The following is a 10,348-nucleotide window of genomic DNA, read 5'->3' as shown; positions in this document are numbered from 1 at the left end:
CCACACGAGGAGAGAAATGGGAAGGATTTAAGGCACCATCTCTTTGTGCAAGGCAACGACATGAATGAGACCTAAAGGCTACTCCTCACCATTTTATTAAGAAGGCGACACGTATGGGTGGCTCCCTGCCACCGCTGACGTAAGGACCCAAAAGGTGGTACCCTCCAATATTTTACAAAAAAAGAAAAATCCAACATCCAAGAAGATTCCCAATAAAAGGAAAAGTTCAAAAATGTCAAGGAATGCCAATTCCCGAGCTCGCCATAGCCGATGCACGAACCTCATGTTGCCAATTACCTCAGAGTAGGTACTGAAGCTTCATTTAGCCAGTAGCCTTGTGACTCGCTATAGTGAAAGGCTACTAAAAGGGAGATTCCCTGAGAACAGAGAAGAACATGTCGGGCTAAGCAGTCATCCTATCCCTGAGAACGTGTGGCTAAGGACACTATCGCCTCAGTGAAATGCAAAACCAAGGCGAGCCCATGCTGCACAAGAATTCAAATGTCTATAAATTCGACGCAAATAGGCAGAACCGGGACGGACCATTGCTCAAAGAAAGAAGAACACTTACTCCACTTCAAGCACTACGTCCCACTCGAAGACTTCCTAGCTTGAGCAGTGGAAGTCGGGAAGAACTCGGAGACGAAAAAGTAACGGACAAGAACAAGTGGGCTGCACCTCACTGATTCAAGTCAGCCTCATGCCAACATAGAGCCTAACTTAAGGGGCAAATGTTATACGCAAAGTTTGGCATTTCCACGTGGCGTCCCACGAAGCTGATGACGTGTCAAAATAAGTGCTGAAGTGGCAAGACACCGTAATCATTGTCGTTCACCTAGGAGGATGACCCTCGTCATTCCCTCAACACTTAGTCAGAAAACAGACCTTGCTAACACAAGTATACTCCTCCCATTAAGCAAAGTCAAGTGGTCTCCAGAGACCCTAGCCTATCGCCAACTGCAGGAGGGAGAGTTCCTAGACAATCGCTCTAGCCTATCGCCAAAGGTTCTAACCAATCGCCATAGCCAATTGCCAGAGGTCCTAGCCAATCGCCAGACGCGGTAGCCAATCGACAGAAATGCTAGCCAATCACTAAGAGTGCTAGCCAATTGCCAGGAGCGCTAGCCAATCACCAGTGGCTTTTGTCACCCGAACCTTCTTCCACACCAGAGTGCGCCCTTAATCCCTTAATGAAGATGACACGTCGGATTACCATTTTTTGTGAGACGGAAACCTGCTCTCATCCGAGTGTCCCAAAAAATATCCTGATCGGGAAACAAGTTGCCACCGTCAGCTCTTCCCATCTCTGCGGCTATAAATATTGCAAATCAAAATGTAAAAAGGGATCTAGCGAGGTGGTTAAAAAAGTGGGTAACTATTCATCTTCAAGAGAGTTCTCATTCTCAATTGTTGTAACTGCCCCAAGAACATGATCAAACTCAGTGTAACTGTTCTTGAAGGTTCAAAGTTCATCATAAATAATACTAACTAAAGTGGACGTAGTTTATCTTTTTGGGGCCGAACCACTATAAACCTGTGTCTCTTTCATTTATTAGCGTATTTATTTCTATTTCTTTGGTTCACTATTCACAACCAAGATTCCACTTTAGATTTTACACACAAAACAACTCTTCATTTATTATTCTGTTTAAGTTGATGAAAAAATGAGTCAACTGTAGTTACATCACCTGTTGGAATAATAATATTAATAAAACACAAAACTCAATACACTATTATTTTATCACCTTATTATAAACTTTCATAATTTAACAAAAAATTAATATATTATTTTTTTCCTTCAAGTTTTAGGATTTTAAACTTAATTAGATTTTTGCAAGCTAGTTATTTTCCCTTTCTTAACCCAAATTTATATTTGATTCAAGTTTGACTTAGGATTGTATTTATTAATAAACTAAAAAATTAATTATCGTTTTTTTAAAATTTCAGAATAAATTGTCCAAATAAGTCAAAATAAAAGAGACATTTAAATAATGAGGAGATGGAACCATCAATATCCTAATAATTTTCCCCAAAAAAGTAAAAATAAAAGGAAAGGAGGAAGAAACAGCATAGTGTTTTAAGTGAATAGCATATTTTAATTTTGTTTGTTTTTGCCTATTGTTGTTTGGCTTATTGTTCTGATTTATTTTTTTACTTTAAGGCCTGGCATTTGATTTGAAAGTTTCATTCCCAATAATCTTTATATACTGAAATAGCAAAAGAAATTTTCTTTCATTGATTTTTAGTTGATTCGTGTTCGGCTTTGTTTGACAAGACATGTCGATAACCATTCTATTAATTTATATTAAGTGTAGGTATGGTGCGTTTTTGTAAATATTTCTCTGTCTTTAGTCAATGGAATTTTGTGGTGTCGGTAAAGTACGAGTCAAATTCTCCTATATTTTTTTTTTATGAAAAAATACATAGTTTTAGCATTTGAATTAATTATGAAGAAACACTTGTCTTAAATTGGATTGAAGATCTTCTTTCACTATTTGGAACCAATAACATATGTGTGATTTGAGATTTGGTATTGATTTACACTAATAATTTATATTAAATGGTGTTAATCACTTTAGAATGTGTTTGGTACGAGAATGTGATTAAGTTTAGTGGGAATAGGAATATCAAAACTAATTTATGTTGGGTAAAATTAATTTTTAATAGCCTCGAGAGTTTATGTTTCTAAGTAAACCTTATTTTTTTTAACTTAATTTGATGATAATTTTGAATATTTTAAATATTTGAGTTTCACATTTTTTTTTAATTTAAACCACTTTCACCATATCTAACTTCTATACCAAACACCTCACAAGTTTGTTTTTTGCGATGCTCTAGATAACCAGTCGAAAATTCTAATCAACTGGTATAAAATTTCATATAGCTGATAAAAAAAATTTAGATTGAAATTATTTTTGTAAAAATTTATAAAAAAAAGTGACATTATAAATGCTTAATTTCAACCCATTACCTTTTCTATTTTTCAATTTTTTTTTCAAAAATGAAATGATAAAGTAATGAAAATGGTTAAATATTTTTAATGTACGAAAAGGTGTTATATAGGGCTTCAAGTACATATTCTTCTTACCCGATCTAACTTTTGCTATAATGTTAGATAATTCTCGCTTTCAACTATGTCAGATCAATAATATGATTTCTATTATTGGGTATAGTAGTAAGTGAAGTGAGAAAATAATATATGCCATATATAAAATTATAGTATATTTGAAAACTATATATTCCACGTGAGATGTTAACTTCTAATGCACGTGAGTGGGACATTAATTAGTTTTTATTTAGAGAATTCCACAAGCATTGCTATCACTTATTAATGCAACTAACTAAAAAAATTAATTGATTTCTTTCCCTAACAAAAGGACCAAATTAATGGCATGTTCTTTCCAAACAGATCAAACGGTTCCATTATTACCTTATTGAACAAAACATGTGCATACAGCCAAGCAAATTCTTTGTAACCCTCTTATAAGTATTCATTAACTATAGTTTATACATAAATAGTCAAACGTTTAAATTTTATTTTAATCTATTTGAAAATCCCAAATAAATTAAAAACTCTTGTTGAGAATCTGATACTCTTTCTGGATATATAAGAATTAGCCGCCTAATTAATTGGTTCCCATTCATCATTCAATGCATTATTAACTTAGAAATTAAAATAATTCATAAATGTAATAAAAGCTGCTCTTTTTTTTTTTTAAAAAAAAAATTATAACTACTCCAATTGTCACATACAATTATACAATTATAACTACCAAAGAATTACCCTACAATTATATATGTATATATATATAATAGTAATATGATGGTGGGTCAAATTGATAATTGGAGTGAGAATGAGACCAAGTGATTTTTCTGCTTTTTGCATGTTTGTAAGAGTGCCTGATTTTGCAGTTAATGTCTTCTGGGCGGCTCTGAATTAGTCTCTAATTAATATTAAGTACTACAAAGGCGTAGCACATGCTTGCATGGGCCTCACAACCATTTCCTTTTTATTTTTATTTTCATTTTCATATATTGATTTTCATCATATATAATATAATATATATATTTATTTGATTCAATCACTTTTAAGTTTTAAATAACATTTTGAGAGCATTAGGGCATCACAATAATGTTAATATGTTACCATAGTTAATGTTATATTTCACTTAAATATGTATTTTTATTTATTTATACAAGCCAGTACTTGTTCTAACCAGAATCACAATTCTTTCTCATTCGAGAATTGAGAATTTTCACATGTAAGAGATTAACTTTGGCAAAAAGTGACAGACTTTTTTTCCTTCTCGAACTACTAACATTATTTATTTTCCTCTTCATTTTTTTGCTTGTTAAAAACTCTCTGAGCTTATTAAACTACAAAAAATAGATTATTTGAATGGTACAATTCTGCAATGCAAGGGCCGCACAACTCTCGAGGACAAAAATCTTAAATGTCAATAAATTATCAAGCACCGTCAACTCTTCTGTCAGGCTTTTTGAAAGAAAAAAAAAATCATTTAAAGTATTCTGAAGAGTTGGAGGAAGGGGATTTTAACAAGTGAAAAAATTCAAAAAACAAGAGTAGGTAGTGTCAGTAGTTCAACGGGGATACTTTTATGTCCAAAAGCGAATTTAGATTTACCACTAGACAGCAAGTTATCTTGAGTTGAGTTAGTCGAGAAGGTATGTAATTCTTAATTTTATTCTTCCCTACAATTTGAGTAGGTATGGTGGTTAGTATATATAAATATATATCATCCAAGGGGAATAAAAGGACAATGTATATCATTGTTATAACATTTAACTAATAATTCTCTTCCAATGCTTTAATAAGTTTGTAGTACGTCATGGCTGAAAGAATTGTTTTGGCTAGTACTAATTATATAATATATATGTTCAATTACAATATGCATATATATAGTCAATACATACCGTACAACAATATAATTTACTATATGCATATGTATAGTAAATTATAGTAAATTTAGAAACTATAGTTACTTGGAGTTCCTTTCATGATCCATCATCATTATCATAAAAGGAAGCAATATGCCGATTTTCCACATTGCCTTGGATTTTTCAAACAATAATGTATCAGCAGAGCCTTTTTTAAAAAAAAAAAAAACTTATCTTGAGTTTTTCTTTGCAGAGCCCATGTTTCCTCCAAAGTTAAAAAAATAAGGGTACGATGTTGGCAGAAAGAGTAAATGTTAAAAAAGTGTGGAAGAGATTTTTAGTGTAACTTTCAATGTGCCAATCTAATGAATTATGAATAAGTGTGAATGCATGAGATTGGTTGCAAATATTAAATGTGATGATAACTTTGTGTGATCACTTTTGACCGCGGTAGATGAGATAAACACAAACAAATATGATGTAAATATATATGTAGAGAGAGAGAGAGAGAATTTTAGAATGTATTAATTGAGCCCAAAACAAGTCATATCATCGAGGGGGACAAATTAAGCCATTTGACAAGAAAGGGTCCTACCCTCTATTTGAATCAACCTTTTCGTGTCGTCAAGAAAGTCAAAAGAGGAAGTTAGGTTTGGATCCATCCTATTTGTCAATTTCCTACTCATTTTCCCTTTCTTCATTTATTTATATATTGTCTTAATTTCAATCTTCTCAGCAAAAAATTGCTATACCTGACAGGACCTAGTCTCTATTTAGAAAAATTCCATTAGAGATGCTCTCCTTGTGACAATTGTCACAAGTTAAAAGCCCTCCCTTATTTGTCCCTCTCCATAATTTTGTAGCCTTCTTCTTGTGCTCTTTGCCTACTCTTAATGACTCTCTTTCTCTCTCTTAGTCTCTTCCTTTTTCCCTCCCTTTACAACCATATAAATAAGTCTACCAATTCTCAGAACCAAAAAATCTAACTACACCATTTCTCAAGTTTCCACCTTCAACTCGTTCTTCAAACTCTTTCAGCACTACCACCCTTCAAAAGAAACTAAAACTATATAAGAATGATATACTCCAGCCCACCTCTACTTGACCACTATGGAGCTCTTTTGAGACACTCATCAACAGCCTTCCAAAAAACTCAAGAGTGCCACTTCAATAATGGAGTGGTCATGGAAGAATGCCAACTGCCATTGATAGACCTCAGTGGCTTAAAAAGTCATGACATGTGGGAGCAGGCAGAATGTGCTAGAGCTATTTCAAAAGCTTCATCAGAATGGGGTTTTTTCCAAGTAGTGAACCATGGGATAAGCCCTGAGCTAGTCAAGAGGATGAGGGAACATCAAATGAAACTTTTTGAAGCACCCTTTGAGCACAAAGCTACTTCTAGGCTTTTGAATAATTCATACAGGTGGGGGACACCAACTGCTACTCGTCCTAACCAGTTTTCTTGGTCTGAAGCTTTTCATATTCCTCTCACTAAAATTTCAGATGAATCTTGCTATGGAGAGTTTAGCTCCTTAAGGTAATTGAAAAACTACATATACCCTTTTGGGCATTATGCTGTCACATTCATATGCACTCAAGATTTATCTGACTCCAAAGAGTTGCATATTCTTCTTCTAAGCACCATAAACTAGAATTTGTTTCAAACATAATACAAAATGAGGAGAAAGTACTTACATGTAATGATACCCTTTTGCAATGGGTAACTAACTGCATTGTTTATTTACACAGGGAAGTGACAGAAGAATTTGCAGCAGCCATGTCAAATCTAGCAAAGCTACTGGCAGGAATTCTGGTGGAGAACTTGGGCCACCGCAGACAAGTTTTGGAAGACATTTGTGATGAAAGCACATGCTTTCTTCGCTTGAATCACTACCCAGCTTGCCCAGTTTCTTCAGAGATTTTTGGTCTGGTGCCACACACTGACAGTGGGTTTCTCACAATTCTTTGTCAAGATCAAGTTGGTGGACTTCAGCTCATGAAAGATTTCAAATGGGTATCTGTAAAACCAAACCAAGAAGCTCTTATTGTCAATGTTGGAGATCTCTTTCAGGTAAACTCCTCTATCTGGCTATAATTATGCCTTTCTTAATATTAACTCTTTTTGTTGACTCGAAGGTCTAAGTTGACTCAATCTGGATTTCCTACTCTGCAATGATTCTATCCAGTTATTACATTATAATATGTGCTTTTAACTTTTTCTGCACCATTGTCCATGACATCTTTAATGTAATTTATATCATATATGTTAAAAAACAATTTAATAATGAGTTATTGACAAAATAATAGGCATGGAGCAATGATGTGTACAAAAGTGTGGAGCACAGGGTGATGGCTAACAAGATGGACAGATACTCAGTAGCTTATTTCCTCTGCCCTTCTTATGATTCTTTGATTGGGAGCAGCAGAGAACCCTCAATCTACAGAGACTTCACTTTTCGAGAGTACAGAATGCAAGTCCAAGAAGATGTTAAGAAGATTGGACACAAAGTAGGCCTTTCAAGATTTCTTCTTCCAGATCAAAATATGCATACTAGAGTAATTCAAAGACAATTTGGATAGTGACTTAAGAAAATAAATGAAAAGTCTGTGGCGCCTCTGTTGAAGCTCGACTGTCCTGCGTCGAGTTCTTCAGAACCATTGAAGACAGGTGACCTGCTTCAAGATCCTTACAATCATCCCAGCTTCAAGACTTATGGCTTCAGAAATATTTTCACTTCATAATTTTCACCCTAAAAGCAATATAACTGAATACTATAGCATACACTATGTATATTGAAAAACAAAGTACGTATATACTATATAGCTTATGAAAGATTTGCTCCTAATTGTATGAGTTTGAGATATATAGATAATAAAATATTTTATTATTTCCTCATTTTGCAGATGTAGATGGTCTTGTTTGCAAGTCATCATGAAACCTGTTACATTCATATAATATGCAAAGGTCTCTATTATATCCAGCAAAGGTCCTTGAATCTATCAGAGCATACAATTTAACATCTGATCTGGGTGGCAAATACCACATCTAATATTAAAATAAGGTTATATATAATAACATAACAAATGGGCAGCTTTTCAATCATCATAAATTTATTGACGGTGCTAAACTATCTTTTGAATTCACACAACTCAGTGTTATACATAAGTTTATCAGGATTTGGCACTATAATATATACAGAAAAATCAACTACATTTCTGAGAATTATGGTGACCAAAATTAGAAGATACAGTACACTCCCATGGGCTGAATCTAAATATATGCAGTTTATCGTAGTATACACAAACTAGTTATCTTCTGCACAAATTTGAAAAAATATTCAGTCAAGGAACATTGCAACCTTGTCCTTGAGACTATACTTCTTTGACAGGAGGACTACTTCTCTAGCTATATCAATCTTCTTACTTTGTATACCATTCTATTCATACTCCTGGAAAAATTCCATACCCCTAACAGCAGTCATCTTTAATCTCCTCTACAGGTTTCTCAACAAAGGACCTAAAAACAGATTCAGCATGTCATGAGCAGGATCCCCTGTTCCTCCAGCTTTAATGCCAATTTCTTCTGTCGCAGATGAACTGTCGTTTGCTTTGCAAGAAGCACTAAAATCATTGGTAGTTGATGTTTGAATGAAAGAACTAATATTATCATTAGTGGCTGAGCTTCTCTTACAATCTTTTGACTCTTTACTAGAAGATACTGTTGTTGATGGTCTACTTCTCGAATCAGATTTTCCCTTTCCTTCTTGCTCTTGCTCCGTATCCTTGTTGGCTCTAACATACTGCACGAAAAATGATCGAGACTTTAGTTTTTTTAAAAAAAATCATTTCTTAGATACATTCTAGGAATGGAGAATATCCCGAGAAAGTTCCAACTATGAAGTGGTCTTCTGCAGTTGGTATTCAGTAGGATAATGTTATTCATTTAACATTGTTTATGATAAATATAACAAAACAAGTCCAAATTTAAGGAAACTTTCAACTTACAAATGAAACAAAAGTTTCAACTTATAAATGAAACAATCAAAATGAATTATGGAAAAGAAAGTAACCTCTTCAGCAATGGTCATTAGATCATCCACTGTCAGTTCAAAATCATCACCCTCACTCAAAGGCTGGATATCCAGTTCCTCAATACTATTCAAACCAAATTTCTTTGTTTTCCCTCTTTTCTGAGAAGCAGGTTTAGACATTTTTCTCCTAGTTCTATTAGACTTCTTATCTTGCTCATCTTCAGAAATGTCAGTATCAGAGTCGGCATTTACTTGTTTTGCCTTTAATTTTCTTTTCTTTGTCCTACATTTCACAAGAACATCTAAACTTTGCAAACCCTTTTCCTTTTCAACAAGCAAGCTTCCTTTTCCCAAACTTTTCGTCACAGTTTGAGATGAGGGTCCTTCCTCCGATTGCTTTGTGTGTGCTTCTGTTGTTTTACCAGACTTCTCCACTTGATCAGGTCTTCCCAGCATCCATTGCGGTAACCGCCGCCCACTTCCCTCTACAAGAGCTCCCCCAAACATTTTCACAGAAGACTTTCATAAACCAAATCATGTGAAATATCTGAGTGAAAACAAGAACATAGTTTGTTCATCACACAAAGCTATTAACACCCTCACTAGAACTAAGCATTGTACATGGATGGACATTACTACCAACCATTGAAAAATTTCACACCAACACAGATGTTACACATCATTACAATGATCATATGCTTAGTTTCATTTATTTTATCTTTACCCTCAATAAAATGAAATTTCACTATCAAATTTTGATTTCAACCAACTACCTAAATTCTGGGCAGATTCTAAAATTGAAAACATTGAAGACAATTCAAAATTTTAATTCATAAAAAAGGTAAACTTCACCTTCTAAAATTTCAATTTTGAACTCTAAGAACAAGAAGCAATGCATTAAATAGAGTTTTATAACAGTAAAATTAGTAATTCCGAATACCATATTGAGGATCAGGTTTACCAAATCACTCTTGTCCTCTAACGCCATAGACTCGATCATAAACCCTAGGGATTTCAACAAATAAAAGAAAGATACCTAGGAGCCTGGAGAAGGTGCAATTCAACCGTTGACCTCGTAGATTCCTCCTCTTCCTTCTCTTAATTCAGCGCCACCCACTATATTTGGGAAAAGAAAATGTAAAATTGTTCGAGCGCCAGGTAGAAAAACTTTTAATTTAGGTTTGTACCATGATTTATGTGTGTTGTTCAAACTATCATATTCAACTTCATATTCTCAGTAATACCAAAATATGTCATTTATTTCGCAAATTGACAGACAAACATTACATTTCTGAATGCTGTTTTTGGAATGGGCATATTAACACCCCAAAATTTTATTTATTATAATTTTTTAAACTTATGTTCACATTTTTTTTCATAATATAAAAAAATACATATAAATAAAATATTTTACTTTT

General features: G+C 33.8%; 2 protein-coding genes across 2 annotated transcripts; one reads left to right on the top strand and one right to left on the bottom strand.

Moving 5' to 3' along the window:
* Nucleotides 1-5,793: 5,793 nt before the first annotated feature.
* Nucleotides 5,794-7,866, top strand: LOC133824082 (gibberellin 2-beta-dioxygenase 8-like). Its single transcript, XM_062256949.1, has 3 exons — nt 5,794-6,436; nt 6,649-6,970; nt 7,207-7,866. The coding sequence occupies exons 1-3, from the start codon at nt 5,976-5,978 to the stop codon at nt 7,477-7,479; spliced, it is 1,056 nt and encodes a 351-aa protein (XP_062112933.1). The 5' UTR covers nt 5,794-5,975; the 3' UTR covers nt 7,480-7,866.
* Nucleotides 7,867-7,990: 124 nt separating this feature from the next.
* LOC133824083 (uncharacterized) lies at nt 7,991-10,120 on the bottom strand. The gene is made up of 3 exons (XM_062256950.1): nt 9,967-10,120; nt 8,970-9,477; nt 7,991-8,699 (listed from the first exon to the last, which is right to left on the bottom strand). Exons 2-3 carry the CDS (start codon nt 9,435-9,437, stop codon nt 8,394-8,396), a joined length of 774 nt encoding a protein of 257 aa, XP_062112934.1. The 5' UTR covers nt 9,438-9,477; nt 9,967-10,120; the 3' UTR covers nt 7,991-8,393.
* Nucleotides 10,121-10,348: the final 228 nt, after the last annotated feature.

This window comes from Humulus lupulus, chromosome 3 (genome assembly GCF_963169125.1).
Source record: "Humulus lupulus chromosome 3, drHumLupu1.1, whole genome shotgun sequence".
NCBI lineage: Eukaryota > Viridiplantae > Streptophyta > Magnoliopsida > Rosales > Cannabaceae > Humulus > Humulus lupulus.
This window is presented reverse-complemented; position numbering and strand designations above follow the sequence as displayed.